A 21,757-nucleotide genomic window follows, 5' to 3' on the forward strand; every position below is an offset into this window, starting at 1 on the left:
TATGATCAAGATCCTCACTTACAGTATATCGTTTGGTCATTGTGCTGCCACAGAATGAATTGTGAGCAAGGCCTCAAAAAAGCTTTATATACCAGAGCTGCGAGGAAAGTTCTATATATTATTGAAACAATGTTGAGATTGTTTGTGAGAATGCCAACAGGTGTGGTTCCCGTGGCGGAAAGGTTCCCATGGGGGTTGCCATGGAAGCCAAGAAGAGAGTGAGGTGTGTGTGTGTCCTCAAACACACATGAATGTGGCGGTCTGGGATAGGAAGTGTGTCCATCTGATAAAGGGTGCATGTGCCTGACCTCAATTTTATACACTAATTGTAGTCTCACCCATTCATTTCTAATGACCGGTCATTGTTGACCGGGAACACCACAGGTGTACAAAAGTTAAATAAAACACCCAAAATGTTATGAAAATCATCAAAATGTATTTTATGTGTTCAGATGCCCTATGTGGACAAAGTCATGGAACCTTATGACAATCAGAATAAATTAACTACATTTTTCAGAGAGAACACTTGTAAATCGGTCCAATTTGACCGGAACACAGCAGGAGGTTTAAGTTACATTTTTAATTTGTCAGAGTTCTGCATACAGATACACACCTGCTACACTCTAGACGTGTGTATATGTGATTGTATATTATACGTGCGCGTCCGGGGTGTATTATTTTCTTAGAATCAACATAAATCTCTATCCCCAAATCCCTGAATATTTCCTCTGTCTTTATTACATTGTAATCTGCAACTGTAACCGTTCTAACCCTACTCCTGGCTGCTGCAGCACAGTGGGTGTGAGCAGTGAAAGGGCGTGTAGCATAGGGCTGGGCCAGGCTGAAGCAGTTCAAACATTGAGCCATAACTCAGCTGCTGCCACTCCACTGTGCTCCCCTCCACTGGGCTCTGTGTGAACTCCTGCACGCTGGATGACCTGATGTTATCTGCTGCTTTCACACTCGCTGCGGCTTCTGGTTGTAATTACACTGTGTATAAAGCCTCCTGCCGGTGAGTCTCTCAGAGACTGAGGCCTTTCCACTCTTTGAGAGAGAGCTGGAGGAATGGAGGGAGGGAGTGCAGGTGGGGGTTAGAGATGGAGGAAGGGGTTGGGGAACTTTCCACAGATGGAGATAGCAAGAATGAGAGTAGGCCAAGGTGATGAGAGTAGGCCAAGGTGATGAGAGTAGGCCAAGTCTGACCTATGAGGAAATGGGACACATGCATCATTCATATTCTTAAATACCATATTTCCCTGTTTCAGTTTTATTGTGTGTGGGGAACATATTGCCTCTCGCATAGACTCCAAGAAACTTCTTGGACTTGACTCTGTTTTAGTGATCAATCAACTTACCCCATTTCAGCTCACACTACCCTGCTTGCAAACATACTGTACCATCCTGAAATTTCTGATAAATTTTTTAATTAAAGGTATAATTGTCTATCTGATTTAGTAAAGATAAGAAACTCCAGTAGTACACTGACTGTTGATTCATGCCAACATGAGATCTGTACTGACAAGGCCAAAGCCAAGTGCCTTACTTGCTGTAACATGACCTGTTTAACTGAGTGCATTCTCCTGATTTTTGGCAAGAGCCTCAAAAGGGTCTGGAACGTGGTACTACTCTGTCTGACAGTTGAAGATGGAAGGTAGCGCAATATTAACATTTTTAAAAATCAACGTTTATTGGTCGCGTACACAGTTGAGCCGATGTTATAGCCTAGTTAAATAAAGGTTCAACTTTTATTTTTATTTTTATAAATAGCGGGTGCAGTGAAATGCTTATGTTACTAGCACTCAACAATACAGTCAAATGTCAAACAAGTACAAAAATAATACTTGAAAAAAAAAATATTGATATGTTAGAACGAATCCAATTAACCCAAATAGCAAGTATTCACTATTCACTGAGCTGCTGATTTCTCTTTATCTCACAGATGTAGAGGAGGCTAGACATGTTGTCTGGGGGTGACAAAAAGATGGATGACTTGCTGCTCAGCCTTGGAAAAAGTGAAATCAGATGATGAATGTGTGGCCAGAATCTGGAGGAGATGGCTGTTCCCTCTAATGAATTGTGATGATACGTATTAACCTGGAATTAGGTGCAATGAGACGAACTTGAGAAGCTGGAAAACACAGTGCAGTGGATTTACCCAAACCTTACCCAAAGTCTCCAGCCTTTTGGAACGTCAATGTATGAGTAAAAAAAGAAACTGAAAGTAGTGACCTATAAATCCTATAAATATAAATAACCCACAACAAACCCTACAAAACATATGTGTACATGGCTGCTCATGTTTGTCCCCTGTGCATTAAAGTGTGTAGTATGTGCATCAGAGATTGTCTGTCTGTATTTATGTGAATGAAGTGTCGCTGCAGTGTCCCAGGTGTATCCCCACGCCCGCTGTGTGATCTGGTCACCCTCCCTCCTTGTGCAGAGCTGCCACAGTTCAATTCCCACCATGGGAGCAGACTGAGGGAAGCAGACTGTTTAAAACACCCCTCTTGATGTTATATCAGGCTGCCTGCGAATGCTATGAAAAGTAAATGTGCCTATTCACAGAGTGGAATTTGTGGAAGCACTCTTCCTACACACAGATTCACATACCACAACGGCTAAAAATAACTGTGTCCGTCGTATTGTGCCCTGATGGATGGGGAAGGGTTCTTAAAGAGCCTACCTGCCAGTCAAGCGCACCGCCTTTTCTTAAAAGCTCTGAGGAGAGATCTCCCCAGAAAGCAACGCAGCTTTCAAGGCACTTGTTCCTTATAGAGGGATATTTATCCTAACAGCAAACACGCAGGGGCACTTTCAGGTCAATGCTAAAGGCTTTCAAAGGCAAGCAGTCCGGGCTTTCTTTCCAAATACATTAAACAACTTCTTGACTAAGGCTTCTGGTAAAAAGCAGACCAAAGCCTGAACAAGTAAGAATAGTCAACTTCATTTATGTGACTCCTCCTCTCTCTCTAAAGCTTATTGGAAAGGCAATAAACCATGAGCCCTCTTAAAAACAATAATCATTTTAAGCAAATGAAAAGGCCTATTATATGACAGAGTCAGCAATGAACAACATGGTATGTGAGGAACAGTAGGCTACACTGATCAAGTTAAACACTCTGTATTCTTTGATAAGTCGGTGAAAACATGAGGAAATTATCTGTAACAACAGCTAAAGTTTTGTTTTCATTCCAGAACCAGTTATGCCTGCTGCTGGTTTGCACTGCTAGGCTGCGTTTTGGATCAGGAGGTGACACAAAACGTATCTTTAAACAAATACACGCAGGTCATAACCCTCTGTATTTATTCCCTGGTCCGTCCCAGACAGACACACACCACACAGACGTACATATGAACACAAAGCCTAGGAGAGGATGTCTCTCACCACAGTGATGTCCTAGACCCTCTTCATTTGGGCACTGGGCAGGGCAGCCCAAAGCACACACAACTGAAAGGACTGATCAAACAGCCATGCTTGTATAAAATAAAATTGTCAAGTCTAGGACCAAAAGGCTCCTCAACAGCTTCAACCCCCAAGCCATAAGATTGCTGAACAATTAATACAATTTTCCACCGGACAATTTACATTGACCCCCTGCCCCCTCCCTTTTGTACACTGCTGCTACTCACTGTTTATTATCTATGCATAGTCACTTCACCCCTACATGTACAAATGACCTCAACTAACCTGTACCCCCGCACACTGACTCGGTACCGGTGCCCCCTGTATATAGTCTCGTTATTCTTATTGCGTTACTTTTTAGTATTACTTTTTATTTTTGTCTACTTGGTAAATATTTTATTAACTCTTCTTGAACTGCACTTTTGGTTAAGGTCTTGTAAATAAACATTTCACGGTAAAGTCTACACTTGTTGTATTCGGCGCATGTGACAAATAAAGTTTGATTTGATTTGAGTTTCATTCACAGCGACTGTATTTTTGCGCCTAAAAGGGGGCGTGGGGGTCGTCAGGGGGTCATAAAGTGAATCCAGCAGGGGGGAAGTACAGATCAGGAAGGAGGAAGGAAGGGGGCAGGAGTTGTGACACCTGTCACCTGTCATTGCCCTTGAAGGTAGTGTGCAGCACTTTCCGGGTTGTTTTATGCTGTTCTGAGCTGCTCTCTCTCTTTATTTGACGCATGGGTGGAACTTCCTGCTGTGCCCTGACAGAGTTCATGGTTCAGATGAACTTTTGAACTTCTGCTGGCATGTGGCACACGGTAGTACAGTGTATATCAACCCCACACAGGATTTTATAGCATAAACAACTCTGTCCCGAGACTCAAGGGCTCTTGCAGTTCATCCTCCCCCTCTGCTTCTGCTCTGTCAAAGAGGGTTCACAGCTCTTATTTTGTCCGCCATGTGCAAAAGTTTAGGAAACTAAAACAGTTACCCTCAGATACTTTATTTAGCTTGGATTGTTTTAACTTTCCTACGAACTCTGCCTGACCTTGAGGCACAGGTTGCCACAAAACAAGCTTATGCAGTTATTTGGCGATGAAACGCATGCTTCCTATCTCATTTTATCTTGCTTCAGGGCTGGGAGTTCACTCTAACTGTATGCAACAAACCCAAACGTTTACAAGGTGAGCCTTCAATGGGTAAACGTGAAAAATGTGAAAACTGTAGCTTTATAAGTTTAGCAATTTCACAAGTAAACAACATATACTCCTTCCAAATACGTACAAGAGCATAAGACTACTTATACTAACAAACACACACACACCCACACAGAAACACACACCCCTACAGATGTAGAATCTTAACTTGATCACCCTGTTAAAGGAACATTTTCTTTCAAAGCAGGACATGTTTAACTTGTAATGTGATTGAGGTTCAAAAATGCTTCTGAAATTACTATTTTCCCCTAACAAAAAATGCATCAACCCCTACACAAATGTCCATTAATTATCCTCTGCATAATAATTCACATTTCCTGTTGCTGCAGGATTATTTTCCTGCTGTAGAAAACTGGCTCAAATTAAGATCCTACATCTGTATACAAACCCCTATATGAACCCCCTACACACCTGTCTGATACACCATCACACACAAATAAAAATGTGTGTCGTATCATCTCTTAATCTCTTCTCTCACCACTATCATGCCAGATGCACTTTATTGTGATGGAAATGGAGGAGGGTGAACTCCAAAGGGAACAGCCAGAGGGCTTTGTCAGTCATGAACTCTGGAGGAGGTTTCAGCTTGTCCTCAGAGAAGCTGACTGCTGGAATGTCACAATAACAGATGTTGTCTGACAAAGCCAATAATTAGCGCTCACCTTGGCAGATCCCAGTTTAATTTGCGCCTTATTCCCCCTGTGTGAACAGTTTGTGTCCTTTTCTGGATAAGGTCACAGCAGAAGGATGCTGTTTCTCTCTCTCTTTTACTGTCTCTTTATGTTTCTCTCTCTCTTACTGTCTCTGTTTCTCTCTCTCTCTCTGTTCCTCTCTTTCTCTTACTGTCACCCTGTTTCTCTCTCTTACTTTCTCTCTCTCTTACTTTATCTCTCTGTTTCTCTCCCTTTTACCGAGTCACATGATTAGAGCATTGTTTGTGGCTTGGATCATGTACTGCTTTTGTGTGTATGCGTGCGTGTGCGCCTGTGTGTTAGTGAGTAAGACAATGGTTTTGCCATTAAATAGGTATTAGACTAGGTCATATCCACTTTTGTCTTCACCAGGTTATGACTGATGGACACTGTGATAATAAACAGTGCTGGTTTCTGCAGTGGGCAGTGTAGTGCAGTGGGGTTGCTACAGGGACCATAGAAAAGGGGATGTCAAATCTGTTTTTCATTGAGACATAATGTACTATCGGTACATGGATATCACCTCATCATTTGACAAGGGTAGTTTTTATGGATATGAAACAACATGGTCTTTATAACATTTTGAAATCTAAATGGATATTTCCTTATGTTCTCAAGATGTATTTCCTGGCAGCTTCTTGTAAATTTCAGTAAACGTTGTTACAGTAATGTTTCTCTTTCCTTGTTGGTACTTTTAATTTTTTTTTGCCTTTGTCTCTGGAATGCTGTAAAAGAAAGTCTCAAAGAAAGTCTATTGCCTAGCCCTGACTTCACCGAAAGAGTCAACATGGTTTCTGGATTTTGTTTTCTTTCTATGAAGTCTAATGTGTCTGGGCTGGTATAGTTTTCTCTAAAGACCGCTCCTTTACCTCTTTATTGTAATCAACTGTTCTCTCAATGACCTGGAAAAGCTATTTAAAGAAATCATTGTTGATGTATATCTTTTGTACCATACTAGAATACAAGTCACATGATTCCAGAGGGAGGTTAGGAGGTCAGTTATCATTTACATTTCATTTGGCACTAAAGGTGGCATTACCTACATTTGGGCTTGATGTTTTAGGAGCCCAATCGTACCCTCCATCTGCCCTGGTTACCTCTAATTTCACAAATTGTTGTCTCTTATCGCTTTTAATGTGACTTTGAACCAAAGCGCACACAAGTGGAGAGTAAGAGTTCTAAGAGTGCAGGAACGAACATGAAATATCAATATTAAACTTCTTGCCGACTATTTTTTTCATTTTCTTTACTCATAACGAACTATTTGAACAGGCAGATGAAAAGCCACCCCCAACCACAACACTGTAATTTCAGGGTCCTTTTAATTATCACTGAACTCTTCTTGACCCCAAGGTGCCCTCTGAAAAGCCTCTCCTCTCGATTATAAATAATACCAATGGGTTCCTAATAGGTAACCTGATTGAGAGTTAGGGGGATTGATTTGGTTCAACTAGAGGGCAAGAGTGCACCAGACATGCAAATGACATTAGAAGCTCTTTCATCCACCCTGCTGCGAAGTGAAAAGTCCCATTTTCACTCACATGAGGAGGAGCAAGGTGGGAAAGGATCTGTTTAAGTGATCATTATCTTGTCCTTGTCATGTCCTCTGTTTTGCCACACTTGCCCTCTATAAAGCCTGGTTCAGCCTACTGGCTGTTGTGTGTGTGTGTGTGTGTGTGTGTGTGTGTGTGTGTGTGTGTGTGTGTGTGTGTGTGTGTGTAAATAAATGAAGTCTGTGCAATGTAACTTAAAGAACATTTTGAGAGCACAGAAATACTTGAAATAAACATTGAGGGGATAAAGTTTTACCATTATTTTAAGCGTTGGCTTCCCATGAAGTCACATGCCACCCCTCTCCCCACTGATCTTGGGGGTCTTTGGCTCCAAATGCATCACTGTTGACATTGTCTAATGTAATTTGGGGTCTTATGATGCCTTAAGTGTAATAGTTATTGTAATATGGAGGGAATGTCATTAAGAGTAGGCTATGTAAACTGCCATTCTACATTGGTTCAAAGTAATTGAAATGACGTGGAAACAATGTTGATTCAACCAGTGTGTGCCAAGTGGGTAGGTCCATAGAGTGTGATACAATAACAGGAACTGGTACCAATAACTGTACATTTATATTTCTTCAAGAAATTGAACCCCCAAAGAATATTTGGGGATAGAGGGACATCTGACATGAAAAGATTTCCCACTGGACAATAAACTGGTTCAATCAATGTTGTTTCGACTTCATTTCAACAACTATATATGATGACATTGAATCAACATGAAAAACTGATTGGATTTGCAAAAAGTCATCAACGTAAGGGAATTCCATTTTTTTCCACCCAAATTTTAATCTAAATTCAATGGGATGGTGAAATTTGTTGATGATTTCACATTGAATTCACATCAACCAAATGTTGTAAGGTCCTGGGTGTCGTGAGGGTGAAATCAGGCGCAGGAAAGCAGAGTTCAATAAAGTGCTTTTTTTAATGCACACACGGTGACCTATGGTCACCCCACTTACGGGTGCTCAAACCAAATGCCCCAGACACAGGGAAACAAAAACAGTCTAGCACTAAATGCACGAACATGTACATCTAATGCAAACACCAGGTTTACAATAATCAATCCCGCACAAAGAACCAGGCGGGCCGGCTGACTAATAAAGCCTCAATAATTATAACCAACTCAAAACAGGTGTACTCAATAAACACATAAGGAGGGGGAGAAAATAATCAGTGGCAGCTAGTAGGCTGGCGACGACGACCGCCGAGCGCCACCCGAACCGGAAGGGGAGCCACCTTCCAGTCGGAGTCGTGACAGAGGACGAGGCGCAGGGCGATCCGAATGGAGGCGATGGAAATCCCTCAAAATTGACGGATCCAAAATGTCCCCCACCGGTACCCAGCACCTCTCCTCTGGACCGTACCCCTCCCAGTCCACGAGATACTGCAGGTCCCTCACCCGGCGTCTCGAGTCCAGAATGGCCCGTATCGTATACGCCGGGGACCCCTCGATGTCCAGAGGGGGAGGAGGGACCTCCGGCACCTCACCGTCCTGTAGGGGACCAGCTACCACCGGCCTGAGGAGAGACACATAATACGAGGGGTTAATACGATAATAGGAAGGGAGTTGTAATCGATAACACACCTCGTTTATTCTCCTCAGGACTTTGAAGGGCCCTACACACAGCGGCCCAAGCTTCCGGCAGGGCAAGCGGAGGGGCAGGTTTCGGGTCGAGAGCCAGACCCTGTCCCCCGGTACAAACACGGGGGCCTCACTGCGGTGGAGGTCAGCACTCCTTTTCTGCCGTCCACTAGCTTGTTGGAGGGATTCCTGGACGGCCCTCCAGGTCTCTTTGGAGCGCTGCACCCATTCCTCCACCGCAGGAGCCTCGGTCTGGCTCGGATGCCACGGTGCCAGGATGCCACGGTGCCGGCTGGTACCCCAACACACACTGAAAGGGGGACACATTAGTAGAGGAGTGGCGTAGTGAGTTCTGGGCCATTTCGGCCCAGGGGATGCATCTCGCCCACTCCCCTGGCCGGTCCTGGCAATACGACCGCAGAAACCTACCCACCTCCTGGTTTACTCTCTCCACCTGCCCATTACTCTCGGGGTGATAACCGGAGGTCAGGCTGCCTGAGACCCCCAGACGCTCCATGAACGCCCTCCATACTCGGGACATGAACCGGGGGCCCCGATCAGAAACGATGTCCTCCGGCACCCCATAGTGCCGGGAGACGTGGGTGAATAATGCCTCCGCAGTCTGTAGGGCTGTAGGGATACCGGGCAACGGGAGGAGACGGCAGGACTTAGAGAACCGATCCACAATCACCAGAACCGTAGTGTTCCCCTGAGACGGGGGCAGATCGGTCAGGAAATCTACAGAGAGATGAGACCATGGCCGTTGTGGAACGGGGAGGGGTTGTAACTTCCCTCTAGGAAGGTGCCTAGGAGCCTTACTCTGGGTGCATACCGAACAGGAGGAGACATAAACCTTAACGTCCCTAGCCAAGGTAGGCCACCAATACCTCCCCCAAAGGCTCCCCACTGTCCTCCTCACCCCAGGGTGACCCGAGGAGGGTAGGACGTGAGCCCACCGAATCAGTTGGTCCCGAACACCAAGCGGCACGTACTTCCGCCCCGCCGGACACTGAGGAGGCGCGGGTTCAGCCCGTAACGCCCGCTCGATGTCCGAGTCCACCTCCCATACCACTGGTGCTATCAGCCTTGAGGCGGGAAGGATGGGAGTAGGTTCGGTGGACCTATCCTCCGTGTCGTAAAGGCGGGACAGTGCGTCCGCCTTCACGTTCTGGGAGCCCGGTCTATAAGATAACGTGAACCGGAATCGGGTGAAAAACATGGCCCACCTTGCCTGACGTGGGTTCAGTCTCCTAGCTGCCCGAATATACTCCAGATTTTGGTGGTCGGTCCAGATGAGAAAGGGGTGCTTTAGCCCCCTCCACACCTTCAGAGCCCTGACCACCGCTAACAACTCCCGGTCCCCCACATCATAGTTACGCTCCGCTGGGCTGAGCTTCCTCGAGAAGAAAGCGCAGGGGCAGAGTTTTGGTGGCGTACCCGAGCGCTGTGATAGCACGGCACCCACCCCAGCCTCGGACGCGTCCACCTCCACTATGAATGCTAGAGAGGGGTCCGGATGCGCCAACACGGGTGCATCAGTGAACAGCGCCTTCAACCTGTTGAAAGCTCCGTCCGCCTCTGCTGACCACCGCAACCGCACCTGGCCCCCCTTCAGCAGTGAGGTAATGGGAGCCGCTATCTGGCCAAAACCCCGGATAAACCTCCGGTAGTAATTGGCAAAACCCAAAAACCGCTGCACCTCTTTTACCGTGGTCGGAGTCGGCCAATTACGCACAGCCTTAATGTGGTCACCCTCCATCTCCACCCCCGAGGTGGAAATGCGATAACCCAGAAAGGAGACGGCTCGTTTGGAGAACACACACTTCTCAGCCTTGACGTATAGGTCATGCTCCAGCAGTCTACCAAGCACCTTGCGTACCAGAGACACATGCGTGGCGTGAGTGGCTGAGTAGATCAGAATGTCATCGATATAAACAACCACTCCCTGCCCGTGCAGGTCCCTGAGAATCTCGTCTACAAAGGATTGGAAAACGGCTGGAGCATTCTTTAACCCATACGGCATGACGCAGTACTCATAGTGGCCGGATGTGGTCCTAAATGCGGTTTTCCACTCGTCTCCCTTCTGAATACGCACCAGATTATACGCGCTCCTGAGATCCAATTTTGTGAAGAACTGCACTCCCTGAAATGATTCCACTGCCGTAGCAATGAGAGGTAGTGGGTAGCTGAACCCCACTGTGATGGCATTTAGACCTCTATAATCAATACACGGATGCAAACCTCCCTCCTTTTTCTTCACAAAAAAGAAACTTGAGGAGACGGGTGAGATGGAGGACCGAATGTACCCCTGTCCCAGAGACTCTGTGACATATGTCTCCATAGCCAACATCTCCTCTTGGGACAATGGGTACACGTGACTCTTGGGAAACGCAGCGATTACCTGGAGATCTATCGCACAATCCCTACCCGGTCGATGTGGTGGTAATTTAGTCGCCTTCTTTTTACTGAAAGTGATTGCCAAATCGGCATACTCGGGGGTAATGCACACTGTGGGACCCTGGTCTGGACTCTCCACCGACGTGGCACCGATGGAAACTCCCAGACACCTTCCAGAACACTCCTCTGACCACCCCTGGAGAAACCCCTGTCTCCATGAAATTTTAGGATTGTGCCGGGCCAGCCAGGGAATCCCTAGCACCACTGGAAACGCAGGCAAACCAATAATATAGAGACTGATACGCTCCCTATGATTCCCCTGCGTTACCATGTCCAGTGGAACCGTGGTCTCCCTGACCACCCCTGACCCTAATGGCCGGCTATCTAGGGAGTGCATGGGAAAGAGAGAATCTATCGGCACAAGCGGAACACCTAATTTAAGAGCGAGTCCGCCATCCATAAAGTTCCCAACTGCGCCTGAATCGACTAGCGCCCTATGCTGGGAAGAGGGGAAAAATTTAAGAAAGAAAATCAAGACAAACATGTGACCAACAGGGGGTTCTGGGTGAGTTTGGTGCTGACTCACCTGGGGTGATCGAGAAGTGTTCCGCCTGCCATCTCGACCCCCAGACGGACCCCCCCAGCACCGATCGGCCGTGTGTCCTCTCCGACCACAGCTGGTGCAGGGGGAGCCTCCTCCTCCGGTACCCCTCGGCACAGCCCCTCCCAACTCCATCGGAACAGGAGCGAAGGTGCTGGGTGGTGGAACACACAGGACCCTCTCCGAACGCCCGCGGGCAGCCAGCAGATTGTCCAGTCGGATGGACATGTCAATCAGCTCATCCAGGGAAAGAGTGGTGTCCCGACACGCTAGCTCCCTGCAGACGTCCTCCCGGAGACTACACCGGTAGTGGTCGATAAGGGCCCAGTCGTTCCACCCAGATCCTGCTGCCAATGTCCGGAACTCCAACGCGTAATCCTGGGCGCTCCTCTTCTCCTGCCTGAGATGAAATAGTCGTTCTCCTACCGCTCGGCCATCTGGAGGGTGGTCAAACTCTGGGTAGTGCTCCTTGCTGAGTCGTTCGCCCACTCCAGAGCACAACCCGTGAGGCAGGAGATGAGGACACTCACCCTCTCCGCTCCCGAGGGAGTGGGTCTGACGGTGGCCAGGTACAGTTCCAGCTGGAGTAAGAACCCCTGGCACCCCGCCGCCGCTCCATCATAAACCCTCGGGAGCGTAAGACGGAGAGCGCTGGAGCCCGGGGGATGGGGAGTCCTGAGCTGGGGGAGCCGAAGGTGGAGAGAGGAGACCACCTCTCTCCCATCGGTCCATTCTCTCCATCACCTGATCCATAGCCGTTCCGATCCGATGGAGAACGGTGGTATGGTGTAGGACCCGTTCCTCCATCGATGGGAGAGGGTTGGCCGCTGCTCCCGCTGACTCCATTCTTTCGGGTGCGGGATTCTGTAAGGTCCTGGGTGTCGTGAGGGTGAAATCAGGCGCAGGAATGCAGAGTTCAATGAAGTGCTTTTTTTAATGCACACACGGTGAACTACGGTCACCCCACTTACGGGTGCTCAAACCAAATGCCCCAGACACAGGGAAACAAAAACAGTCTAGCACTAAATGCACGAACATGTACATCTAATGCAAACACCAGGTTTACAATAATCAAACCCGCACAAAGAACCAGGCGGGCCGGCTGACTAATAAAGCCTCAATAATTATAACCAACTCAAAACAGGTGTACTCAATAAACACATAAGGAGGGGGAGAAAAGAATCAGTGGCAGCTAGTAGGCCGGTGACGACGGAGCCACCTTCGGTCGGAGTCGTGACAAATGTGCCCAGTGGGGGGGCTCTATCAATGCCAAGTCAGAATATTTAGGAAATGGAAATGGTTTTGTTCAAAATAATAGTTTTCCATGTTTTTATTGAAAACATTCCACATGCAACAACAGAGTTAAGTTGCATGAAAATGGTAAAGTACAGCTTTAAAACAATTGTATTTCAAAATATCCATAAAATGATTTGTCTCAGAACTATTGGAGTGCAACATGAAGTGCTTTTAAAAATGTTGCTTTTACAATGCTACTGGGGTTGACATAAATATCTATCGTACAAAAGATATGTAATATAAAAAATACACAATATGTCTATCATAAGATATTTAGTGTGTTTACATAAATGCCAATATTTCACTATCAGTAGGTCTGGATACATTTGGTGAATTTTGTGGGCAGATTGTCCACTGGATAAACGGTTGGGCCTGTTTTCATTGTCGGTGGTCCATTCAACAAAGTCCAGTCGCATCTGGTGACCACCTCGACCAGGAACACCTTAAGTAAAACTTTAGCAAACTCTTTACCCACACATGTCCTCGCACCACCCCCAAAGGGGATGTAACCGAACCGGGAGAAGTCATCTGGTGACTTGTCCATAAACCTCTCTGGCTGAAACTCCTCCTTATTAATAAGTGTGTCCAGCACGTCGTGAGTGTCGCAGATGCTGTAGATGACTTTCCAACCCTTGGGAATCTGGTAGCCCTGAGGAGACACAATATAGGATGTTAGGTTGGGGTGAGGATGGCAATGATTTCAAATAATTTTATTCCAATCGTTATACAGTTTCTGAAGGCTTTCATGTATATCACAGGAGGTTGGTGGCACCTTAATTTGGGAGGACGCGCTTGTGGTAATGACTAGAGCAGAATCAGTGAAATGGTATCAAATACATCAAACACATGGTTTCCAGGTGTTTGACGCCATTCCATTTGCTCCGTTCTGGCCATTATTATGAGCCGTTCTCCCCTCAGCAGCCTCCTGTTATGTATACCATGAGCTCTATATTAATACATATAATAGAGCTTCTGCCATATTGTGTGTGAGACATTTGTAGAAAAACTCATATGCTATAACAGGACATGGTTTCCATTTTGTGTTTCTCAAAAGACAATCAATTATGCCTCCTTTAAACTTTTAGCCTAAAATATTGTGTAAATGTTATTTCAGGACCTTCAAATCAAATCAAATTTTAATTGTCACATACACATGGTTAGCAGATGTTAATGCGAGTGTAGCGAAATGCTTGTGCTTCTAGTTCCGACAATGCAGTAGCAACCAACGAGTAATCTAACCTAACAATTCCACAACTGCTATCTTATACACACAAGTGTAAAGGGATAAAGAATATGTACATAAAGATATATGAATGAGGGATGGTACAGAACGGCATAGGCAAGATGCAGTAGATGGTATCGGGTACAGTATATACATATGAGATGAGTAATGTAGGGTATGTAAACATAAAAGTGGCATAGTTTAAAGTGGCTAGTGATACATGTATTACATAAAGATGGCAAGATGCAGTAGATGGTATAGAGTACAGTATATTCATATGAGATGAGTAATGTAGGGTATGTAAACATTATATTCAGTGGCATTGTTTAAAGTGGCTAGTGATACATTTTTTACATCAATTTCCCTTAGTAAAGTGGCTGGAGTTGAGTCCGTGTAGGACCTTTTAAGGACCTACACGGAAGTTTACTTACATTAAGCTCAAAAGTCTTCAGTACTACACGGAAGCCACCAGGGACAGGAGGGTTGATCCGGAGAGTTTCCTTAATGACACAGCCGGTGTACTTCAACTGCTCCAACAACTCAGTACTCAGGGGTTTGTCCTCTGATTGGGCTCCCAACAAATGCTGTAAATATATTACTATTTAATTACACAGAGGATAGGGGGACATGCATCTTGCATGGAGAGTATTCTTATTAAATCCACTGTCTGGGTGAGGTGTGCAGCAAATTAAATCTATTAAATATAGCCCTAGATTTGGAAGAATATGATTTATAAATACCTTAATGAGATTTGTGTCTGATCTTAATCTCATTGTAACCAAAAAACTATGGGCTTCTATTGATTATACTTTTCTTGTCATAGAAAACGTTGTAAATGAATGATTTATGGTTTCAAATCATGTTTAAATAATATTATGCCATGTCATTGGCACTACAAAAATCAAGTGCTTTTAATGCTAGCCTATTGTGCATAGTGTTGATTAAATGCATAATACAAGTAACTGCCAAAATAAAGGAAAAAACAACACAAAGTGTCTTATGTTGGGCCAGCACGAGCCAGAACAGCTTCAATGCACCATGGCATAGATTCTATAATTGTCTGGAACTCTTTTGGAGGGACATGACACCATTCTTACATGAGAAATTCCTTTATTTGGTGTTTACGTTGATGGTGGTGGAAAACACCGTCTCGGGCACACTCTAGAATCTCCCATAAGTGTTCAATTGGGTTGAGATCTGGTAACTGGGAAGACAATGACATATGGTTTACATTGTTTTTATGATCATCAAACCATTCAGTAACCACTTGTGCACTGTGGATGGGGGCATTATCATCCTATGGGGGCATAGCCATGGTAGCCAAAATAATGACCTGCCCAGCATTTTTATACATGACCCTAAGCATGATGGGATGTTAATTGTTTAATTAATTCAGGAGCCACACATGTGTAGAAGCAACTGCTTTCAATATATTATGTCCCTCATTTACTCAATTGTTTCCTTTATTTTGGCAGTTACCTGTAGCCTTGGTTTCATGCATGTTAACATTAGAAGCCTCCTGCCTAAGTTTGTTTTATTCACTGCTTTAGCACACTCTGCCAACCCGGATGTCCTAGCCGTGTCTGAATCCTGGTTTAGGAAGTCCACCAAAAACCCTGAAATTTCCATCCCTAACTACATCTTCCGACAAGGTAGAACTGCTAAAGGGGGCGGTGTTGCAATCTACTGCAGAGATAGCCTGCAGAATTCTGCCTAACTATCCAGGTCTATACCCAACAATTCGAGCTTCTACTTTTAAAAATCCACCTTTCCAGAAACAAGTCTCTCACCGTTGCCGCTTGTTATAGACCACCTTCAGCCCTCAGCTGTGCCCTGGACACCATATGTGAATTGATTGCCCCCCATCTATCTTCAGAGCTCATGCTGCTAGGTGACCTAAACTGGGACATGCTTAACACCCTGGCCATCCTACAATCTAAGCTTCATGTCCCCAATCTCACACAAATGATCAATGAACCCACCAGGTACAACCCCAAAACCGTAAACACAGGCACCCTCATAGATATCATCTTAACCAACTTGCCCTCCAAATACACCTCTGCTGTTTTCAACCAAGATCTCAGCGATCACTGCCTCATTGCCTGCATCCGTAATGTGTCTGCGATCAAACGACCACTCCTCATCACTGTCAAACGCTCCCTAAAACACTTCAGCGAGCAGGCCTTTCTAATCGACCTGGCCCAGGTATCCTGGAAGGGGATATTGACCTCATCCCATCAGTAGAGGATGCCTGGTTATTCTTTAAAAGTGCCTTCCTCACCATCTTAAATAAGCATGCCCCGTTAAAAAAATGTTGAACCAGGAACAGATATATCCCTTGGTTCTCTCCAGACCTGACTGCCCTTGACCAGCACAAAAAAATCCTGTGGCATTCTGCATTAGCATTGAATAGCCCCTGTGATATGCAACTTTTCAGGGAAGTTAGGAAAGCTAAGGCTAGCTTTTTCAAGCAGAAATTTTCATCCTGTAGCACAAACTCAAAAAAGTTCTGGGACACTGTAAAGTCCATGGAGAATAAGAGCACCTCCTCCCAGCTGCCCACTGCACTGAGGCTAGCTGCCCACTATCATTGAGAATTTCAATAAGCATTTTTCTACGGCTGGCCATGCTTTCCACCTGGCTACCCTTACCCCGATCAACAGCCCTGCACCCCCCACAGCAACTCACCCAAGCCTCCCCCATTTCTCGTTCACCCAAATCCAGATAGCTGTTGTTCTGAAAGAGCTGAAAAAATTGGACCCCTACAAATCAGCCGGGCTAGACAATCTGGACCTTCTCTTTCTACAATGATCTGCCGAAATTGTTGCAACCCCTATTACTAGCCTGTTCAACCTCTCTGAGATTCCCAAAGATTAGAAAGCTGCCACGGTCATCCCCCTCTTCAAAGGGGGTGACACTCTAGACCCAAACTGCTATAGACCTATATCTATCCTACCCTGCCTTTATAAGGTCTTCGAAAGCCAAGTTAACAAACAGATTACAGACCATTTCAAATCCCACCGTACCTTCTCCGCTATGCAATCTGGTTTCAGAGCTGGTCATGGTCATCAGCCATGCTCAAGGTCCTAAACGATATTTTTTTTTTTTTTTTTTTTTTTTTATACCTTTATTTAACTAGGCAAGTCAGTTAAGAACAAATTCTTATTTTCAATGACGGCCTAGGAACAGTGGGTTAACTGCCTGTTCAAGGGCAGAACGACAGATTAGTACCTTGTCAGCTCGGGGATTTGAACTTGCAACCTTCCGGTTACTAGTCCAACGCTCTAACCACTAGGCTACCCTGCCGCCCCATAACCGCCATCTATAAGAGCCATCTATAAGAGACATTACTGTGCAGCCATATTCATCAACCTGGCCAAGGCTTTCGACTCTGTCAATCACCACATTCTTATCGGCAGACTCAACAGCCTTGTTTTCTCAAATGATTGCCTTGCCTGGTTCACCAACTACTTCTCTGATAGAGTTCAGTGTGTCAAATCGGAGGGCCTGTTGTCCGGACCTCTGGCAGTCTCTATGGAGGTGCCACAGGGTTCAATTTTTGGGCCGACTCTCTTCTCTGTATACATCAATGATGTCGCTCTTGCTGCTGGTGATTCTCTGATCCACCTCTATGCAGACGACACCATTCTGTATACCTCTGGCCCTTCTTTGGACACTGTGTTAACTAACCTCCAGACGAGCTTCAATGCCATACAACTCTCCTTCTGTGGCCTCCAACTGCTCTTAAATGCAAGTAAAACTAAATGCATGCTATTCAACCGATCGCTGCCCGCACCTGCCCGCCCGTCCAGCATAACTACTCTGGACGGTTCTGACTTAGAATATGTAGACAACTACAAATACCTAGGTGTCTGGTTAGACTGTAAACTCTCCTTCCAGACTCACATCAAGCATCTCCAATCCAAAAATAAATCTAGAAATGGCTTCCTATTTTGCAACAAAGCATCCTTCACTCATGCTGCCAAACATACCCTCGTAAAACTGAACATCCTACCGATCCTTGGCTTTGGCGATGTCATTTACAAAATAGCCTCCAACACTCTACTCAACAAATTGGATGCAGTCTATCAAAGTGCCATCCGTTTTGTCACCAAAACCCCATATACTACCCACCACTGCGACCTGTACGCACTCGTTGGCTGGCCCTCGCTTCATACTCGCCGCCAAACCCACTGGCTCCAGGTCATCTACAAGTCTCTGCTAGGTAAAGCCCCACCTTATCTCAGCTCACTGGTCACCAAAGCAGCACCCACCCGTAGCACACGCTCCAGCAGGTATATCTCACTGGTCACCCCCAAAGCCCTTTGGCCGCCTTTCCTTCTAGTTCTCTGTTGCCAATGACTGGATCGAACTGCAAAAATCTTTAAGCACCAGCTGTCAGAGCAGCTCACAGATCACTGCACCTGTACATAGCCCATCTGTAAATAGCCCGTCCAACTACCTCATCCCCATACTGTATTTATCTATCTTGCTCTTTTGCGCCCTAGTATCTCTACTTGCACATTCATCTTCTGCACATGTACCATTCCAGTGTTTATTTGCTATATTGAAATTACACAACAACACAGAGTTACACATGGAATAAACAAACATACAGTCAAAAATACCTCATCCCCATACTGTATTTATGATTATTTGATTTAATTCACCTTTATTTAACCAGGTAGGCTGGAATGGTAGATGTGAAGAAGATGAATGTGCAAGTAGAGATACTGGGGAGCAAAAGAGCAAGATAAATAAATATAGCCACCATGGCCTATTTATTGCCTTACCTCCCTTATCCTACCTCATTTGCACACACTGTATATAGACTTTTTCTACTTTATTTTTAACTGTATGTTTGTTTATTCCATGTGTAACTCTGTGTTGTTGTGTGTCAAACTGCTTTGCTTTATCTTGGCCAGGTCGCAGTTGTAAATGAGAACATGTTCTCAACTAGCCTACCTGGTCAAATAAAGGTGAATTACATCAAATAAATAAAAGATACATGGCGTTACCACAGATTATCCAGCCAGCATCCATTATATTGACCAGGGCCCAGTTTCCTGAGAGCGATGGAATTTAGGTTTAGGAGTGTTTTAACGATGCATCTTTCCTACAACGGCCGAAGATGTAACATGTTTCCCAAAAAATCATGCAGAAAGAACGGTCGCAAAGTGCGTCGTTGGAACATGTGTCTATACTGATTGGATCGAAAGATAGACAGGGAGCTGCGCACATGTTAAACTACAGTAGCCTAGAAGTTGCAAAATAGAACTCAATTGATTGAACATTAAATGTTATATCAATATGTTTGAAATAGACCTATAGCCTACTATTTATATTGTAATGCAGTCATCTCGGTTTTATTTTAGGCATTTTGTTATAGCCTACGTCGCTTGTTTGTATCAATTGCAAAGACACTGGCAACTTCGTATTTTTAGTCAACTTTGTTCTTAAATGATCAGAAGTCACAGACAGATAAACCACGTGATACTATGTTTAGCGGAGATCTTATGTGTATAAAGTGACACGGGAGAGCAAAAAAGCATCTAATGACGCACCTAGCTGAGTGTTCTGAGGCAGGCGTTAGATTCCGAGCGTTTTCAAGTGCAACGTCCATAAATATAATTTTGGGAAACAGCTCTGAGATTTAACGATGTTCCTACAAATGCATCTAACGATAAACTTATCCTTAAGATCCTTTTGAAAAATCGGGCTCAGCTTACTCAAGTGGGCGCTCTAACAATGAAAAGAAAAGTATTTAAAATGGACAGCAGTCTAGCCAATGAGGGCAGATATGAGCGTGAACAACAGCCACAACACCAATATGAAGTGTTTTTTCTCAAAGTTGCTGAGATCTCACGTGTCCTACTTAGGCTATATTAGTACACTTATAATAACCTAATATAACAAACTACGCATTACGAAACTTCTAGTCGATCAAATAAACCACACATAGCAAATAAGCTATTTCATTTTTTGTTAACCAAATTCGACACTCATTGACCGCCATACAAAAATTCCTTACTTAGTGAGCGAAAAATATACGAAAAAACGCCACCTGCTGGAGAAAACAGATTTTGGGCCCAGTTATACCTCGCGCTTCGCCTCTTCCTCTGGTGATACCAACCTTCTCCTGAAGCTCATGGCGCATTTTACGCACGACATTCGCATGCAGCCCGAGAAACATCACCAGAGAGGTCGCAGTGCTCGCTGTCGTCTCGTGGCCACCGAATAGTAATTCTGTGGCAGATTCTTTTATCTCCTGTTGGAAATACATAAATAATGGTTCATACATGGAGTAAATGGCAGTGTGTAGAATCAAATGACCATGAAAATGAAAGGCATCTGTTACCTCCATGCTTACTCGCTGCTCCTTCCTCTCACCGTCCTCAATCAATAATTGCAGCGCATCCTTATAATTGTTGTTGTTATCAATATTGGAAAGCTTCTTTTTTATGTTTTGCTCTATTTTTGAGTGGATGATGTTGCGCGCTCTCAGACCCTATAAACGGAATGGTGAAAAATATCGGTCAATAATGTAGCGCCATGTGACGCATTCCAGGGCTGCTTCAATCAATCAATCCTACCATTTCACAGGCAACTTACCCGATACAAGCCGCTGAAAGGAACATCGATTGGTAGGGAGAAAAGGTTCTTTATCATTTCTTCGAACACTTCCACTAATTCCAGCTCGTCGGTCTTTGATTGCTCGGGCTCGAAGCCAAGCAGGATCCTCATTGCGATGCGGAACATGAGGCGCTTCATCTCTGGGTACATTAGCACGCAAGAGTCGCTCTGCAGCCACTTATCCACGGCGCATCTCACCTCCTCCCGGATCACAGGAATATACTGTTCCATGGCTTCCCGGGAAAAGGCTTTTATGATCGCCTGCAGGCAAACAGGAGAGAGCGCTTTAAGTGTATGCTATAAGGAAAAGGCGTGGTAAATTACAATGTGTTTTTCATTATAAGTATAAACCATGAGGTGCCTACACAGATTTGTAGGCTACTCAACATTGCCTACCTTTTTCTTGCTCTTGTGGAGCGCGCCGTGCGCATTGGAGAGGGCGTGCGACCCGAGGATGAGTCGCACTGATGCTGGCCACTGAGCCGCGACCAATTTGTGTTCTGACATCAGAATCTGTTTCACATGGTCTGAACCCATTATCCTCACGGTTGGACTCCCAAAGAGATGCGTCTTATAAATATATCCATATTTCTGACGTTTCATTTTTAGAAATGTTCTTCTCTGAAAATAAATCGTGTAGAAAAGGTGCACACTATTAATTGCATATTTAAATTGCTTGAATTAGGCTACTAAACAACCTTTCAGTTTTTTCAATAGCATACTCTTCTGTGAGGACAGCCTGATGCATAACCCCAACTAATCGACAGCAGCCTGCTGCACACTGTAAATATAGGCAGGATCAGAGTTTGCAATTGATGTTTCCATCATCAGTTACCTGCAGGACCATCTGAAGCGTCTCTCCAAGGAAGGGCAGTCCCATGGTACCCGGAGGAAGAGGACTCTGACAGGTTGGATCACTTCCACTAATGACGTACATTTCCCACAGTTTCATCGCCGCCCCGATCAAAAGGAGTGGGAGCACGAGAGTGCAAAAACATGTTATGAATAAAGCGCCGAACCCCATCTCTAGGAGAATCTTGTGAAACAAGTGCAAGATGGACGGCGGGGAGTGGACCACGGGGAGTGGAAGTAGTCAAGTGTTGCACTTGACTGTTGTGTCTCACCCTCCATTCTGCGCTTTTATTCTCCCGTTTTC

At 45.1% G+C, this 21,757-nt stretch overlaps 1 protein-coding gene across 1 annotated transcript; it reads right to left on the reverse strand.

Moving 5' to 3' along the window:
- Positions 1-12,765: 12,765 nt before the first annotated feature.
- LOC109888813 (cytochrome P450 26A1) lies at positions 12,766-21,757 on the reverse strand. Its single transcript, XM_020479988.2, has 7 exons — positions 21,437-21,757; positions 20,998-21,222; positions 20,581-20,862; positions 20,327-20,476; positions 20,102-20,236; positions 14,400-14,552; positions 12,766-13,395 (listed from the first exon to the last, which is right to left on the reverse strand). The coding sequence occupies exons 1-7, from the start codon at positions 21,623-21,625 to the stop codon at positions 13,054-13,056; spliced, it is 1,476 nt and encodes a 491-aa protein (XP_020335577.1). The 5' UTR covers positions 21,626-21,757; the 3' UTR covers positions 12,766-13,053.

Source organism: Oncorhynchus kisutch, linkage group LG4 (genome assembly GCF_002021735.2).
Source record: "Oncorhynchus kisutch isolate 150728-3 linkage group LG4, Okis_V2, whole genome shotgun sequence".
Classification (NCBI taxonomy): Eukaryota; Metazoa; Chordata; class Actinopteri; order Salmoniformes; family Salmonidae; genus Oncorhynchus; species Oncorhynchus kisutch.

Coding starts and splice junctions, on each gene's coding strand:
- LOC109888813 (XM_020479988.2), bottom strand. CDS start 21,625: ATGGGGTTCGGCGCTTTATTCATAACATGTTTTTGCACTCTCGTGCTC. Junction 20,863..20,997: donor TCCACAAGAGCAAGAAAAAG/GTAGGCAATGTT, acceptor GTTTGCCTGCAG/GCGATCATAAAAGCCTTTTC. Junction 20,237..20,326: donor AGCAGCGAGTAAGCATGGAG/GTAACAGATGCC, acceptor TATTTCCAACAG/GAGATAAAAGAATCTGCCAC.